Source organism: Diaphorina citri, unplaced genomic scaffold (genome assembly GCF_000475195.1).
Source record: "Diaphorina citri unplaced genomic scaffold, Diaci psyllid genome assembly version 1.1 scaffold494, whole genome shotgun sequence".
In the NCBI taxonomy this organism is placed as follows: Eukaryota; Metazoa; Arthropoda; class Insecta; order Hemiptera; family Psyllidae; genus Diaphorina; species Diaphorina citri.
The window spans coordinates 169,817-188,139 of record NW_007377929.1 but is presented as its reverse complement, the minus strand read 5'-3'; the positions used below and the strand labels follow the sequence as shown (position 1 = coordinate 188,139).

At 38.6% G+C, this 18,323-nt stretch overlaps 1 protein-coding gene across 1 annotated transcript; it reads left to right on the top strand.

Annotated features, from left to right (window-relative positions):
* Nucleotides 1–3,734: 3,734 nt before the first annotated feature.
* On the top strand, nt 3,735–14,021 carry LOC103509407 (dipeptidase 1; the record flags this gene model as incomplete). Its single annotated transcript, XM_026823756.1, has 7 exons — nt 3,735–3,874; nt 4,914–5,063; nt 7,253–7,403; nt 7,802–7,816; nt 10,680–10,887; nt 12,636–12,720; nt 13,945–14,021. Coding segments are annotated over 7 exons (826 nt in total), but the record flags the coding sequence as incomplete, so codon positions are not given.
* Between the last annotated feature and the right edge of the window lie 4,302 nt (nt 14,022–18,323).

Sequence of the window (18,323 nt, the reverse complement as noted above, 5' to 3'; positions counted from 1 at the left end):
AGGCCATTAGAGAGAGAGAGAGAAATTGAGGGAGAGAGAAAGAGAGATGGAGATGGGGGGAGAGAGATGGAGAGAGAGAGAAAGAAACGTTATGTCTGCAATGCTGTGATGGTTAATTTATAAAATCTGGAAAATTCAATTCCCATATTTATTATTGTAGGTTCTGTTTTTCGGCAAAAAGACGTGAGATCCCGGTTTTTCAATTTAAATTCCGAGAGTAAAGTACCACCTCCTTGGTGATATTTGGTATAGATCAGGGCTTTCTTTAAGGGGGGCCGAGGGGGCCCTTCCCGATAAGCCCGAGGGATTTCATTCCGAACATTTGGAGCAGCCACCCCGATTCGGGGAAGAAAAGAAAGCAAATCCGGCTGAGGGAAAAAACACCTACCTGGCTCGGTAGCGTAGTGGTCAAGACGCTCGCCTGGTAAACAGGAGGGCGTGGGTTCGATCCCAGCCGAGGCATGGAATTTTATCCTCATTTATTTGAGATTTTGACCACATAATAATGGAGCTCTAAGGGTTAGGTGGTAGAAAACGCCTCCGGCGTTAACCTCGCCTAGTGGTTACCTTCCACTCAAGAGTCTATTATTATTATTATTATTACCCTAGCCATGGAAAAAAACGAATGTCTGTAAAGTTTTGTAACTTGTAAACGCAGAGTTAATGTAAAATCTTCCCCTCTTCCCTCCCCTACCTCCCTCTCTCCCTTCCTTCTCTCTCTCTCTTCCCTCCCCTACCACCCTCTCTCCCTCCCTTCTCTCTCTCTCGACTACCACCCTCTCTCTCTCTCGACTACCACCCTCTCTCCTCTCTCTCTCTCTCGCCCTTCCTTCTCTCTCTCTCTCTCTTCCCTCCTCTCTCTGTCTTTCCCCTCTTATCCACAAACTTCCTTTTCATAAGGCGTTTAGACTGGACGGGTAAAAAGGACTTTTCAGTCTCATCCTATGTATTGTAAATAAGGTAGGTATCTGCATACACGATTATGTATTTATGTTGTATTCCATGTTGCATTATTGTTGCTTATTGTTACTCTATATGTCTGCCTCTCTCTCTCTCTCTCATTTGAAACCACATCATTTCCTCTCTATCTCATTCTGCCTGAATAACACCGGAAATTATTTTCTCCATCTCTCTCTCTTTTCCTGTTTCATCTCTCTCTTATTCTCTTTCTCTCTCTCTCTCTCTCTCTCTCTCTCTCTCTCTCTCTCTACCTGTATCCTCTCTCTCTCTCCTCTTTCTTCCTCTCTCCTTTGTATCTCTTCTCTCTTTCTTATACATATATATGTTTCCCTATTTCATCTCTCCCTCTCTGCTCTCTCTCTCTCTCTCTCTCTCTCTCTCTCTCTCTCAACCTATCTGGTTTCCTGTTTATATCCCATTCTCTCCTCCTCTCTCTTTCTCTTTTCTCCTCCTATATTTCCATTGGTCTCTTTTCCTTTCTTCTTCTTTCTTTCTTAGACTAGATTCGTATAAGCACAGCCCATTCTTTAGGGCTGTTTGCCTCTCCAACTAAGTCCAAAGTTGTTGTTGTAGCAGTGACGACAATTCAGCAGTCATCTCCAAAATCTAGACTCGTTGGTAGATTTAAGAACTCAGCCACTTTTATAGGGCTATTCCACAGGTCTACAGGTGTTAGGTTGGTGGGATTTTCAGAACAATTGAATAGATGACTAGTGTTGTGTGGACTTTCTTGGCAGAGGGGGCACTCATCTCGTACAACAGGATCAACTCTGGATAGGTATGAGTTAAGGAGCTTTGAAAATCCGGATCTAAGTTGGGCTAACTTAGCCCTGGTCTCACGAGGTAATTGTTTCTCTGCCAAAGACCACTTTGACTTAGTGATTCTAGTACACAGATCAGCACCACTAAGTCCAAACTGGTCTTTTTGTGCTTTTAGCCCCAAAACAGAGTGGGGCATAACGCATAGAGCATCTAGCAGGTAGAAAGAAGCGATGATAGAGGGAAGCCAAGGAGGATAAAATTCCATACCTCGGCTGGGATTGAACCCACGCCCTCCTGTTTACCAGGCGAGCGCCTTGACCACTACACCACCGAGGGAAGCAAAAGTTCAAACCGCATAGAACTGTTGGTGTCTCTTCTCGCCCTTCTAATGAGAGACATGCTACGACACAGACGAATCTAATGTAGCACCTGTTTCATTGAGAATTCAAACCGCATAGAACTGTTGGTGTCTCTTCTCGCCCCTCTAATGAGAGACATGCTACGACACAGACGAATCTAATGTAGCACCTGTTTCATTGCTACGAAATAAAAACGGCGGTGAAACACTCATCTTTTAATAAAGGGAGAGAAAAAATCGAGCTCAGAGCAAAAAGCTCTATGCCATAGAGCATCAAGCAGGTAGAGGAAAGTGAACCGCATAGGCATGCTACAACACAGACCACACGAATCTAATAGAGCAGTTTTTTCATTACTACGAAATAAAAACGTCGGTGAAACACTCATCTTTTAATAAAAGGAAAATCGAGCTCAGAGCAAAAATCTCTATGCTCTCTACTCCCTACTCCAGTCTGTTTTTTACATGGTTTTACTTAACTTGAGATCTCTGTTTTTTAGCCTTATTTCCTGCAATCGTCCCTTTAGTGCTATTCATTACTCAAATTACTTCCCCACAAACAGGGTGTCTTCGTAAATTTTCTAAATTGCAATGTTCAATTTCAAATCGTTGAAAATTCAGTTTTAGCAGAATGTTTACCAAATTTCATCAAAATCAGACCAGGCAATCATGTTTTAACACATAGATGTTTAACTATGTGTTATAACATGTCGTTCGCGCTTACTTATCTTCAAAACCAATGTTTTTTTTGTACCACCCTGTAGTCACCAATACCTACAATTTAACACTTGGTAAATGAAGTGGAAGAATAGACTTCACACGCATTTTCCTTCTTCCTTTTCAAGACGCCTTTTCACGCCTTTCCAAAATGAAAACTCTGACGCAGAGATTGTTTTTGAAAATTTGCAAAATTTTCCTTATTTTTTCGTTCTTAAAAAGCTGCCACAACGGCGTTAGATGATTAAGAAGAAGAAGGAGGAGGAGGAGGAGAAGAAGAAGAAAAAGATTTTCTGAGAAATAGAGAAGAATGAGAGTACGGGAGAGATACATAGAGAGGGAGAGAGAAAATGAAGAAGTAAAGTAGAAGAAGTGGCAGAGAAATACTGAGAGGAGAGGAGAAGAGAAGAACAAGAAGGAGTGATTAAGATAAAGGGAGGAGAAGGAGGAGGGACAAGAACATCATTAGATATTTTCAATTACGTGAGAGAGAGAGAGAGAGACATCAGAATGTGGGTGCATGTTTTCGAATCTTTTCCAGCCGATTAACCAAATTGACAGCTAAAACCACGAATGGGGGGATTAAAGCGAGAAAATTCATAGATGAAGAATATTAAACAAAATATAAAATTTCAACATCTTGTTTTTGAGAGACCAATCAAGGCCTCTTACACTAGGCCGCGAGTCGCGACTTCGATTCCCACCCGGGGCGGATTTCATCCTGAACGGATAATGTTCGTTCTCGGAACGGCTGGCTTTCTCCTATCCTGTCTTCCTTCTTTCGTCGATTTCGGTACGATAAGACCTTAGCAGTTACAATTCCCCCAATGAAACCACTAAAATTACATTACTTTCCTTCCTATAGGATAGGATAAAGAAAGTAAAAATGAAACTCTTGATTTAAAAGTAGTTTAACAAATTTAACCCTTTGATGTTCCAGGCACAACGATCTACCGTGGAACATTCGTAAGTTCATTCACAATCATCTGGTCAATTTCAACCTCTCCTCGGATCTCAGTGTGACGGAGCCGTGGTCCAAGAGCAGCTGGTCTCACACCGATCTGCCTAGACTGAGAAAAGGTAATTAAAGGTGGGTTAACAAATTCAAATTCTCAATCAGGATCTGTTCGCAATTGGGTCCTTTGAGGACCGAGTAAGCATATTATAAATATTTACCAGATGTAATACTGACTTCTGCTCTTTAGGTGTGTACTTACCATCGGTAGGTTTAGATATATAATTTTTTCTGAATGACAAGTGGGAACGACCTTCTGTCGTTCCTAGACAGAGGTGTGAGATTAGCAGTCGAATACCTACCTCATACGTGACTCGGTGCAGTAGTGGCTCAAGACACTGCCTGGTAATCAGCAGGGCGTGGGTTCGTTCTTAGCCGAGGGTATGCATCTTACACCCATATTTATGAACAAAATGCTGGCTCTTAAGTTCGTGCTAAGCATAGTCTCAAGGCATTTGATTGGTCAATTTTGACTTGAGACTGATCTAAGAACGATCATTCTTGTTCATAAATACGAGTGTGAGTATGCTCCGAGGCTACTTACCTCATTCTTGGTGACCCGGTCCCAGTCCAGAAGCAATAGCTCGAGACTGACACTGTCCAAATTGTCAGCAGGTACCTCGAACACAAACGACTCGTTGTAGACAGGGTTGAGGGTTCGTTTCTTGACGTGGGTCTTCTTTTTGGCCACCCGCTGTCCTTTGTACAGGAGGTACACTTTGACGTAGGGGTCTGCAGGGAGAGAAAAGAATAGGAGGAATTTTAATTCTTAAATGAGAAATAATGTTGAGCATAAATGCTTGTCACAAAAATCGTTCCGCGCTTAATATTCTACGCTAAATTATTGTACTTGTTCTGCCTCGGTGGTGTAGTGGTCAAGGCGCTCGCCTGGTAAACAGGAGGGCGTGGGTTCAATCCCAGCCGAGGTATGGAATTTTATCCTCAATATAATTTGAGAATTTGACCTCAATAATAGTAGTAGCCTACTGCTGAAGTAAAGGGACTTTTCAGTCCTATGCGAGCAGTATAAATAAGCACTATTATTATTATTATTATTATATTATTATTCTAATCTGCTTTCTTCTTTTCAACTCTATGCAACAGGTATGGTAGGAGCCCAATTCTGGTCGGCCTATGTGCCATGTTCGTCACAACATATGGATGCAGTACAGATAACAATGGAACAGGTGGATGTTATACGCAGGTTCACGGAGTTGTACAGCGACGACCTTAAGCTGGTCACCTCAGCACAAGGTAAGGACGTAGGTGTTACACTAATGGTGGATTTCACCAAAGACTTAATGGGAGATTTAACTAATGGGAGAATTTTCAATCATCCCAAAAGGATATTTTAATAATCTAGAAAGGAGTTTTTAATCACCCAAAAAAGAGTTTTTAGTGATCCAAAAAGGTTTTTAAAAACTCCTGTTTGGATCATTAAAAACTCCTTTTGACCCCGCCGGGAATCGAACCCGGGTCTCCCGCGTGCAAGGCGAGCGCAGTGACCACTACGCCATGGGAGCTGCAAAAGCTGGACAAATGAACTGATTAGTAGCAAACATATATCAAACAGTTTCAATAGGCTTACTTTTCGTGTTTTTGAAAGAAAAAAATTTGGGACCTAGGGATGATTACCCCCTTAGTCCTCTGGGACCAGCTGTACAACTATGAAAATTAGGCCTGGCGTTCAATGTGTTGAAAAAATGGATCATTAAAAACTCCTTTTTTTATCATTGAAAATTCTCCCATTAGTTAAATTTCTCATTGAGTCGTTGGTGAAATCTACCATGAGAAAAAAAATCGGGTGTGAACATCACACGACTTTCCTCTTATCCTATTGAATGATGGTTATTTGGGTGTTCTTCTGCCGTAACTTTTACATCTCTAACCGTCTTGTCTGACTGGGGGACGTTAAACAGGGGGTAGACCAGCTTAATCTGGTTGGGGGACTTTAAACAGCATATAGCAAAGGTTAGATGCGAAAGCATACCAGCCTGAATTCCCCTTGCTAAGAAACAACAAAGGGTAAGTGCGAAGGGCATCCGATCACATCTCCCCGAAATCAAAGAGAGGAGTAGAACAGAATGGAAAGTCAGCCATTCCGAGAACGAGCCTTATCTGTTTAGGATAAAGATCGCCTTAGGCGGGAATCGCACCCGAAACCTATCGCTTACGCTTACAAGACAGGCGCTCTAGAACACAACATTGTAGACCCCATCCTAAGATTCGTAAATTTTTATTAGTCATCCATCGCTAAGAAAACCTCATTAGGCGGGAATCGCACCCGAAACCTATCGCTTACGCTTACAAGACAGACGCTCTAGAACACAACATTGTAGACCCCATCCTAAGATTCGTAAATTTTTATTAGTCATCCATCGCTAAGAAAACCTCGTTAGGCGGGAATCGCACCCGAAACCTATCGCTTACGCTTACAAGACAGACGCTCTAGAACACAACATTGTAGACCCCATCCTAAGATTTGTAAATTTTTATTAGTCATCCATCGCTAAGAAAACCTCAAGTCCTAGCAAGCTCTAGTCGTTAAGGGCGAAATTTTTTGATGATCATCATCAATTCCTAAGCGCAAAACCTTGTTGAGGCAGCCACAACCCTCTATTAGATGCCTTTCTTTTCAGCTACGAATACGAGACCCAGTTCATTGTCCTTCATAAATTATGTCCTTGTTTTTGATTATATAGATCCTAATCGTTTTCTTTGTCGTCTGCAGCACTGCCAAAGGTCTGGAGGATGTCTCGCATTATCCGGACCTTCTAGCCGCTCTCCTGGATCATCCGACTTGGACCGAGACTCAAGTGAAGAAATTAGCCGGACTTAACTTCCTTCGCGTCCTCTCCAAAGCTGAACAGGTAAGATGCCTAGTGGGAAGACTTAATTTAAATTGCATTATTTACAGGACATTCTGAAAAAAATCGGATGAAACTCACGACAAAGTGGGTACGGGTCTTTAGGTAGGTATATTCAATACGTAAACCACTGGTTTTCGATTCTGTTCTTGGAAGATTTCGGGCCGTTTTTTCCAATTAAAAAATAAAAATAAAATCGTCTAACACTTTACCATTTCGTCCTTCTCATCTAGGACTTTCCTGTTCCCATTTCAGATCCGTGATAGTAAGCACCCTAGTTAGGGCTGATTGAGAGGCTGACGAAAAACGCCGACCCCGCCTGTACACGGGAAAAGGCGTAGAAAGAAGAAGAAGATTGATTGATTGTTACTCTATTTTTATTTATTGCTTAATTTTTTGATTGAATAATTGAAGTAAGCACCCTAGTTAGGGCTGATTGAGAGGCTGACGAAAAACGCCGACCCCGCCTGTACACGGGAAAAGGCGTAGAAAGAAGAAGATTGATTGTTTCTCTATTTTTATTTATTGCTTAATTTTTTGATTGAATAATTGATTTTTTTTCTCTTCTCCCTCCAGAAATCCGAGCGGTCCATCGGGAGGGTAAAATCGCCAGCATGATAGGCGTGGAAGGTGGCCATTCTTTGGGGAACTCGATGGCCGTTCTGCGCATGTTCTACAAGCTCGGGGTCCGATATTTGACCCTGACCCACGCCTGTCCTACACCATGGTACGTCCGACCTATTTCATAAATCAGAAAATTATTTTGAATTAAATTTGTAGGTAACTTTTGAAGAATTCAGGGAAAATTTTGTAGCTTTAGAAAAATTTCAAGGAAAGATTTCAATAATGAAAAAATAAATAAAAGAAAACCATAAAAAAATGGGTAAAGGATGAGAAATTTTAATCAAAATTTAATCAAGTACCTAGGTATGTATTTCGTTTTCTAACCAAGGCTCGAATGAAACTTTTTTTTTTAATTTTGAAGGCTTAAACTTAAGACCAGCCAATAATGTCAGAAAAACTGTCCGAAGACGTCCTTTAAAATAGATTTGAATAACATTATTTTTGAATGAAAAATATAAATAAATAATTGTGATTATTCAAAAGTCAGATGATTTATTTCAGGGCCGGATGTTGCAGACCTCAGATTTGGATTTTTCCCAACTTTTTACATAGGAATCGACCATTTATTTATAATTTTTACCCATTTGCAACTGCTCCATTGCGTGCTGCTGGCTGGCTCTTCCCGGTTCATCAGGCCGAGTTAAAGTTAATGTAAGGAGTCTGGTAGGTTGTCGCCAAATGCTACTCGAGTCTATTCTAATCTGCTTTCTTCTTTTCACCTCTATGCAACAGGTATGGTAGGAGCCCAATTCTGGTCGGCCTATGTACCATGTTCGTCACAACATATGGATGCAGTACAGATAACAATGGAACAGGTGGATGTTATACGAAGGTTTACGGAGTTGTACAGCGACGACCTTAAACTGGTCACCTCGGCACAAGGTAAGGACATAGGTGTTACACTGATGGTGGATTTCACCAAAGACTTAATGGGACTCCAAAGCTGAACAGGTAAGGTAAACTACGTCAAAAAACTCACTTCAGAAAAAATCTATGGCCTTTTTGGATAAGTTCAACTGATGCAATAAAAATATCGAAAATTTATTTCCATCAGATCATCGATCAGTCGAACTTATCAGATAGAAATTCGGAATTTCTATCAGATTTCAAATTCCCCACTCACGATGAGTTCTATCGCATGCGATAGACTGATTGATCATCGCATGCGATGGACTGATGATCATCGCATGCGATAGACTGATTGATCATAGCATGCGATGGACTGATGATCATCGCATGCGATGGACTGATTGATCATCGCATGCGAATCATGCGATAAAACGTATCGTGAGTAGCGGGCTCTGAAGACCACTCTGAGGCTCAAGGCTCGTTTCCACTTGTCGTTAGGAAAAAATCTTGTCATGCCTAGTGGGAAGACTTATTTAAATTGCATTATTTACAGGACATTCGGAAAAAAATCGGATGAAACTCACGACAAAGTGGGTACGGGTCTTTAGGTAGGTATATTCAATACGTAAACCACTGGTTTTCGACTCTGTTCTTCGAAGATTTCGGGCCGTTTTTTTTCCAATTAAAAAATAAAAATGAAATCGTCTAACACTTTACCATTTCGTCCTTCTAATCTAGGACTTTTCTGTTCCCATTTCAGATCCGTGACTGTCTTCCTTCTCTCTTCGATTTCGGGACGATAAGACCATAGCAGTTACAGTTCCCTCTGTCAAACCTCTTGAAAAAAAAAAAAGTTTCACCATCCTTGGCACAAGCTCCGGCTTTTACGGATGGGTACCTATACCATTTTTTTAATATTTATTTATATTGAGAGATTTATATCGAATAACAAATAAATGGAAACTTCTTACATAAAATAAATTTCTAAATAAAAATTGTTCCCCATTAATTATTAGGTATTAGGAGGGCCATCAATTGAAGAAGTTTAGGTAAACTGGAAAAAGTCAAAAATTCACGAATTAAGACCAAATGTACAGGCATCTTTTTTTCCATTTTTTTGGTCCGAGGCCGTACCACTCAGAGAAATAATCCTGTCTTCCTTCTCTCTTCGATTTCGGGACGATAAGACCATAGCAGTTACAGTTCCCTCTGTCAAACCTCTTGAAAAAAAAAACTAATTATTTCCTTTTCTCTCTCCCTCAGGATGGAACCAGTGGGGGCGGTAGTCACGATCGCAGGGGCTCGCGCAGTGAGGGCAAGCTAAACCTGGCAGTGGCAGAACTGAGGCGAGAAAGTATTCTATTCCTGTCTTCCTTCTCTCTTCGATTTCGGGACGATAAGACCATAGCAGTTACAGTTCCCTCTGTCAAACCTCTTAAAAAAAAAGTTTCACCATCCTTGGCACAAGCTCCGGCTTTTACGGATGGGTACCTATACCATTTTTTGAATATTTATTTATATTGAGAGATTTATATCGAATAACAAATAAATGGAAACTTCTTACATAAAATAAAGTTCTAAATAAAAATTATTCCCAATTAATTATTAGGTATTAGGAGGGCCAACAATTGAAGAAGTTTAGGTAAACTGGAAAAAGTCAAAAATTCACGAATTAAGACCAAATGTACAGGCATCTTTTTTCCATTTTTATGGTCCGAGGCCGTACCACTCAGAGAAACAATTGGCGATTCCTAGAAAATTCGGCTCAACACTACAAATCTTGTCCACATTCTCATCAGTAAGGTTGTGATTTCCAATATTTTTATTTTCTCAAAACTCCCCAAGTCATAAGCGTGTACAATGGCGTAGGTACATTAATAAATATGTAAGTATAATCTGAACATCTAATAATAATATTAGGAGAAATTTAATAAGACTTGTTTATTTACCTCTTTTTAAATAAAGGAATCGCATTTTCGGGCCTCATATGTAAGTATAATCGGAACATCTAATAATAATATTAGGAGAAATTTAACAAGACTTGTTTATTTACCTCTTTTTAAATAAAGGAATGCTTCGCCCCGCCAAGGCAAAATACCAAGATCATAATATTGTGAGTAGGTACCTACCTACCAGATCTGCCGATCTGCCTGTAATTTAATTACCTACTTACCTAATTAATTATTAATTTATAACTACGGAAATACGGTTATGCTTCGCCCCGCCAAGGCAAAATACCAAGATCATAATATTGTGAGTAGGTACCTACCTACCAGATCTGCCGATCTGCCTATAATTTAATTACCTGCTTACCTAATTAATTATTAATTTATAACTACGGAACAGAATACCAATAAAGTCAGAGTACTCCCCTTATTTTGGTTTTAATCAAAATAATGGTTAATAGTTATTACTGATTACTGTATATTTTTTTTATTTTTAACTAAATTTCTTTCACGGATGGGCTATCCATTTTGGGTTGAAGTTACGACTTTGGGTTGGAGTCGTTTTTTAACCCTTTGATATTAATTTCTCTTTTCTCTCCCTCCCCTGGTTCCCAGCTGGTGGTGCGGGAATGCAACCGGCTCGGCATGCTCATAGACCTCTCCCACACCTCCGTGCAGACCATGCGACACGTCCTCAACATCAGTTCCGCCCCTGTGATTTTCTCCCACTCGTCTGCCTTCGCCCTCTGCCCTTCTCCCCGAAACGTGCCCGACCCTGTGCTCAAACTAGTGGTGAGTGAAATTATTTCCCACTAAAAAATGTCCCTCTTATCAATTCCGCCCCTGTGAAAAAGGAAAACTCAACAGAATCACATGAAATCATGACTACCTACTATAGGAGGCTACATGTTCAAAGATTGAAATAGGCTGCTTATTATTAGCAAAACTTAAATTCTTTACCTTACAAAATCAGCATCGATTACCGTAAGCCTTCCGTAAAGATGATCCTATCTGACTTCCAATAATGAAGGCTCTTTTTTTCCAACCTGGAAAGAAAACTTTCCCAATGTTGTTTCACCTGATAAGAGAAACTTTAATGAGTTTATTTCCCAGCCTCTGCCCCTTGAAGACTGGCTGGCCCAGTCCCCCGACGTTAAACCTCTCAACACAGACTGCATGACAGAAACATGACTGAACCAAACAAACCTCTTCTAATCATTTTCTCTTTTCATGATTTTCTCTTTATTTTTTCCCTTCGTAAAGTATTTATTAGAAACAAAATAAATGATTCTTCAGTTCCCTTACCTTACGTAAAGTAGTTATTAGAAACAAAATGAAGGCATCTTTAGTTCCTCTACCCCGTGACGTCAAATCTCCTCCAAACAAACTTCTCCTGTTGAACGTTAAACCAATATTAAACCAATTTACACAAGAATTATAACATGTTAAAACAACAAAACAACATTAAATGTGTGGTAAACCAAAAAGGTAACACAAGAAAACAGACTGCATGACAGAAACATAACTGAACCAAATAAACCTCTCCTGTTAAACCGATATTAAACCAATGTATGTTAAACCAACGTGACGTTAAACTTTTCAACACAACTCTTGAACTTAGTGTAACTAATTTTATTATGTCTCTTTGGATTATACAATATTTTGGCTAAACTTTCTGTTTGACTTGAAAAAAAAAGCTAAAAAGTTCGAAACCAACCATCTCCTTTGTAGGTAGATTTAGGCCTCTCTCTCTCTTATTTAAATAGTTAAAATTTCAAAGGTACGGTAATTCAAATTTGCCGCAATCTGCGGTTTGTCTCTGTTATTTATAAAACTCTTCGTTTCAAGAAATGGAAAAGTTCAAAAAATCGAGAGAGAGAGAGAGAGAGAGAGAGAGAGAGAGAGAGAGAGTTTTATGGTCTAGGTGTGCAATAAGAAAGGATTTTGCGAAATTCTAAATCGATCCTGAGATATGATCAATTTTTGATCGCTAAAATCTCCATAAGAAATACACAGGAAGCAGAGACTGTGGGAGAGAAATGTTCCGCTCTCGACCAACATTTTGAGTTTCGTTTATGTTTTTAGTTTGATAACTATGCAGCTAATAGGGAGCGCGCAGCGCGACCGTATTTTTATTAATTTCTAGAAGTTCGGCCATGCCTTTTCTACAAGTTTGGCCATGCCTCGGGATGAAAGTCGTTCGTAAAAGCGAAATGGCTAGCGCAATACACACACTGGTACACCCTCATTTGCTCCAGAATTTGGTACACCCTCGTTTGCTTCTCAATCCGAAAGATTTATGTTACTACCAGAGTTAGACACCAGAACACCAGAGATAGCTTTATGTTACAAAGGCCAATCTGGCTTGGCCTCTCCTCTAGAATTTCAAGCTTCATTGTTTTCTATGGAAAAAGTGCCAATTCCCTGAGTTTTACTATGGATACTTTTCCCTAAACCACGCTGTTTCAACAAAGAGTGGAAAGAAATTCAAATTTTACAGATGAAAATGAAAAAAAAAAAACTTGAATGTTTGATTCCAGGCCTTAAACGACGGAATAGTAATGGTTAGCTTCTACTCTCTGTATCTCACCTGCAGTCTGAACTCCAGTATAGATGACGTTATAGGTAAGTTATAATATCAAGGATATTAGATAGATCATTTATATAGATTTTTTTTTTTTTTAATACCTTGCTTAACGCCCTACAGGGAGGGCAATTACTACCTACGAATATACTACGATTTACCTACGAATATACATCCCTATAGAAATAGATATATGTAGATAAATAATTTACCAATCCGCAATAATACTACTTAGATGCGAAATCGTTTGTAAAAGCGAAATAGTAATAGTAATAATTGTGCTTTATTATTAAATTTTAACATATCATGACAATTATTACAAGATTAAATTGTGACAGCACTATCACTAGTCCACCCAACCCCCCCCGGGGCCAACAGAAGGAAATGGTTCGCGCAATACACACACTGGTACACCCTCATTTGCTCCAGAATTTAGCTTGGTACACCCTTGTTTGCTTTTCAATCCGAAAGATTAAATAACTATATGCCAAATTTCAGGTTCCCATCTTTAGCCATTCAAAAAATATTCTAGGGTCCCCGGACTTTTGAAACACTCTGTATATAGATTTACCTACGAATATACATCCCTATAGAAATAGATATATGTAGATAAATAATTTACCAATCCGCAATAATACTACTTAGATGCGAAATCGTTCGTAAAAGCGAAATGGTTCGCGCAATACACACACTGGTACGGACAGCATTCAATTCCCCCGATTTCATACCGATTCCCCCGATAGAAAAAAGAAAGGTATAGTTCTATTCCCCCGATGAACAAAAAATAAAAAACATATTTTCATTCAACTCCAGAATTGCTCCAGAATTTAGCTTGGTACACCCTTGTTTGCTTCTCAATCCGAAAGATGTATGTTACTACCAGAGTTAGACACCAGAACACCAGATAGCTTTATGTTACAAAGGCCAATCTGGCTTGGCCTCTCCTCTAGAATTTCAAGCTTCATTGTTTTGTATGGAAAAAGTGCCAATTCCCTGAGTTTTACTATGGATATCTACTTTTCCCTAAACCACGGTGTTTCAACAAAGAGTGGAAAGAAATTCAAATTTTACTGTTACAAAGGCCAATCTGGCTTGGCCTCTCCTCTAGAATTTCAAGCTTCATTGTTTTCTATGGAAAAAGTGCCAATTCCCTGAGTTTTCCTATGGATACTTTTCCCTAAACCACGGTGTTTCAACAAAGAGTGGAAAGAAATTCAAATTTTACAGATAAAAAATTGAAACTTAATAATTTATTCTTCTTTCAGCTCATCTGGATCATATCAAGAATGTAGCGGGTGAGGATCATGTAGGTCTAGGTGCTGGATATGATGGAATTAACTAGTAAGTAACTAACTAATTTTAACTACGAATTAACTAATAACTAATGACTAATTGGCATTAACTTTGAATAATAAATAATGCTCATTTACACTTTATTTAAGTGGTTTGATAGAGGGAACTGTAACAATGGAGATAACATCGCGCGGGTGAGGATCATGTAGGTCTAGGTGCTGGATATGATGGAATTAACTAGTAAGTAACTAACTAATTTTAACTACGAATTAACTAATGACTAATTGGCATTAACTTTGAATAATAAATAATGCTCATTTACACTTTATTTAAGAGGTTTGATAGAGGGAACTGTAACAAGGGAGATCACATCGTAGTTACCAAGTTATTTCGGCGTAAACTGTAGGGGAAATGTGCCAATGTCGGACCCCAAACCCTTAATTCGGACCCCTTGATTATTTCATCTCTGATGACGTGCTGCAGCCTGGCGGCAAGACTATGAATTAGGAGAAACTAAGTCTGTCGATTATTTTTACCTGTGTATACTTTTTCAGAATTTCATTAGTTTCGCATTAGCGGAAAGAAAGTTACGATTTTTATGATGGAAAAATAAAAGGGGACCTGTATTGGGCACTTTTCCTCTATTACCCCATAGATCAATTTTATGTTCATTGATAAATTTTATTTATAAAAATTTACCCAAATCGTCCTCTGAAACGTTATACCCTTGATTATAGGTACCTATTTACCCTTTAAGTATTATTATTTTGTACATTTTCATGAAATCAGCCTTTTTTGAAGGAAACATCCAAAACATTTTTTTTATTTTATTTTTTTTAATAGAGTCTAGGTAATTTACTTTACTCTCGAATACCTACATGAAATAGATGTTCAATGTTCATTGTTTTATTTATAATTTTTTTCTTTCATTCTTTGTACCTCTACCTACTTTGGTTTCCCTTAATAAAAGGCTGATTTCTGTTCCGAACTACGCCGTTGGGTTGTCATTTCAAAAGGTGTTCATAAATAATATTTATTATAAATGATAATTATTTACATTAAATAATATGAAAATAGGTAATTATTACCTATTTTTACTAAAGTTTTTAAGGTATAGGTACCTACATTAAATGTAATTTATACCTTACCTAAACTTAATCATAATTTATTAAATGTCTACCCTCGACAGTTCTAACCTTCAGGTTTACCGTGACATGTTGAATTGCACTTCTGCTCAAGCGCAGATGCATAAAATAATCCATCAATTCAATATGAAATTGTAGACCTGGCCCCCAAGTGGAGTCGAATTTTTAGGCCGATAATATCCAATATTATTGCATAATATCCAATATTTTCGGATAATATCCTGGATTTACCGATAATATCGTTAGTCCAGGCACATATTAATTATCCTCAGATCGAGAGCAGATACAAATGAGCAGTGACCAGTGTTGGGTTAGGGTTAGGTTAAACGCACAAATGAGCAGTGATCAGTGTTAGGTTAGGGTTAGGTTAAACGCACGAATGAGCAGTGACCAGTGTTATTGTAGGGTTAGGTTGAACGCAAAAAGGAACTTTCACAAATGAGCAGTGACCAGTGTTGGGTTAGGGTTAGGTTAAACGCACAAATGAGCAGTGATCAGTGTTATTGTAGGGTTAGGTTGAACGCAAAAAGGAACTTTCACAAATGAGCAGTGACCAGTGTTGGGTTAGGGTTAGGTTAAACGCACAAATGAGCAGTGATCAGTGTTATTGTAGGGTTAGGTTGAACGCAAAAAGGAACTTTCACAAATGAGCAGTGACCAGTGTTGGGTTAGGGTTAGGTTAAACGCACAAATGAGCAGTGATCAGTGTTATTGTAGGGTTAGGTTGAACGCAAAAAGGAACTTTCACAAATGAGCAGTGACCAGTGTTGGGTTAGGGTTAGGTTAAACGCACAAATGAGCAGTGATCAGTGTTAGGTTAGGGTTAGGTTAAACGCACAAATGAGCAGTGACCAGTGTTATTGTAGGGTTAGGTTGAACACAAAAAGGAATTTTCCAAATGAGCAGTGACCAGTGTTAGGTTAGGGTTAGGTTAAACACAAAAAGTATGTGTTACAACATGTCGTTCGCGCCGGTCAAAACTACATCTAGCACACTCTTAAAGTAAGTTTTTCCTCTAATATAGAAATTTTCAGTAAATTTGCCATTGACGTGTCTTATGCATAATTACCATGTTTTTTAGCTTGGGTCTTCCTCGAATCGGTTTGGAGTAGGTATCTATGTCGATCCTGATGGCAAAGTACCTATTCTGCCCTCGGCAAATTTACATGCGTTGGCAAATTTACCCTCGGCAAATTTAGTCCTCCTTTGTCTTAATTTTACAGAAATAGAAACAGTAATATGATGCAATGTTTTTCAGTAACCCAACAAAAGACAGGCCATTTTTTTTGTCTCTAAAATACAACATACCTATGTAAAACTGTTTCACCTGAAACATTTTTTCTCTCATTTAATGGTCTGTAGTCATATCAGAGAAAATATAGAGACACCTCTGCCAGCAAACTACTTCAAATAGCAGAGGCTTTTTGGGGACTGGGGATTTCGATCAGTTTTTTTTTTTATGGGAAAACCTCTGAATAATAGACTTCCAATTAGGCCTTGGAATAGATTTTTTTCCTAGAATGTCACTCATCCACATACTAAGCACTTGCAATGTTGCTTTACTTCAATAACTTGTTAAGACTTGACTAGTTTCTTTGTAACCACCAAAATGCTTTGATGATAACTCCTTTTCAGTTGATTTGAATTTAACATATGTATTTATTTGCTTGTCCTTTGCATTATTATTGACTACCTAATTTATTACCATATTACCTACACACTCACATGTGAGAGGTACTTTTGTTCAATGTCTTTTATCATGTTAGGTAAATAAATATTAATAGGTACCTACTTAACTTGTTCTGAATGGGTGTGTGACCTTTTTGAATGTGTGTGTGTGACCTTTTATGATGTTACACAAGTAGTGCTGATTTGAAAGTATTACTCTTAACAATTTTTTCCTTAAGAAATTAAAGAGGGTTAGGAACTGAATGGGTGTGTGACCTTTTTGAATGTGTGTGTGTGACCTTTTATGATGTTACACAAGTAGTGCTGATTTGAAAGTATTACTCTTATCAATTTTTTCCTTAAGAAATTAAAGAGGGTTAGGAAAAGGCCCTGTAAGAGATAGGTTTGTGCATTTCTTGTTATTATTATTTTTCCTACCTATTTGCTCAACCAAAATTACTATTTTGGTATTATTTTGTGACAGTTCTATCGGTTGAGATGTATTTAAATACAGTCGAACCTGTCTAAGTGGGAAACCTGGATACCTAACTGGGGGGAAAAAAAAATCGTGGCCCCTTCATGGCAACCTCTCTAAGTAGGACACTTTTTTAACTGACAAACCTGGATAATTGGGAAAAAAATTGTCGGTCCCTTGGATTCCCACTTAGACAGGTTCGACTGTATATTATTTGTATCATTATTATTTTAGAAAGTCTATTTCATTGTAAGAAGAATTATTGTAATTTAACAGAATATTTACAACTTAGATGTAATAGGTGTAAAATGTAGGTTACCCTTGTTATTTATATTGTAAAAGTTTATATACAAATACCCTTCATCATTAGGTTTCAATTTAGGAACTCTAAAGGTGTGTCCACACAAAGTCGATGTCGACTGACACATTCACACTGCCTCGACAACATAGATTTTCCTCGTCGATCGATGGTCGGTCGACTGCGTGTGGACACACCTTTAGTTCTAATCTATGTATACTCGTATTTGGTATCTGAAGTCTCGTTGCATTCCCCATGATAAATGACATTTCCTTATCCTGTAGGAAGGAAAGATACCTAATGTGATCGGGTCAAATTTTTCTTGGACGATAATGATTCATTGGTACGTATTATCAGTAAAGATTAGAAATAATACCTAATAATAATAAGTGGTATCTAAAGTTGTGTCCACACATAGTCCTCGGCCGTCGATCGATGTAGGTAAAGCAGTGCTTCTCAAAGTCGTTGCCACCGCGGCACACTTTTTCACACTTAGGGCGAGGTACCTTCTCGTAACGTAACATACTATCTCTAGGTAAAATGGAGCAGTTGCAAATGGGTAAAAATTATAAATAAATGGTCGATTCCCATGTAAAAAGTTGGGAAAAATCCAAATCTGAGGTCAAAACTCCGAAAAAATAACTGAAAAAAGTCGAAAATTCAATTTTTATTTTCCGTTCTAATGAAAGAGTTCAAAGATGTGTGACGTCAGACTTTACGCAGTTGTTTTTTTCGTCCGTTAGGTAGCGCCAGTATGCAAGCACG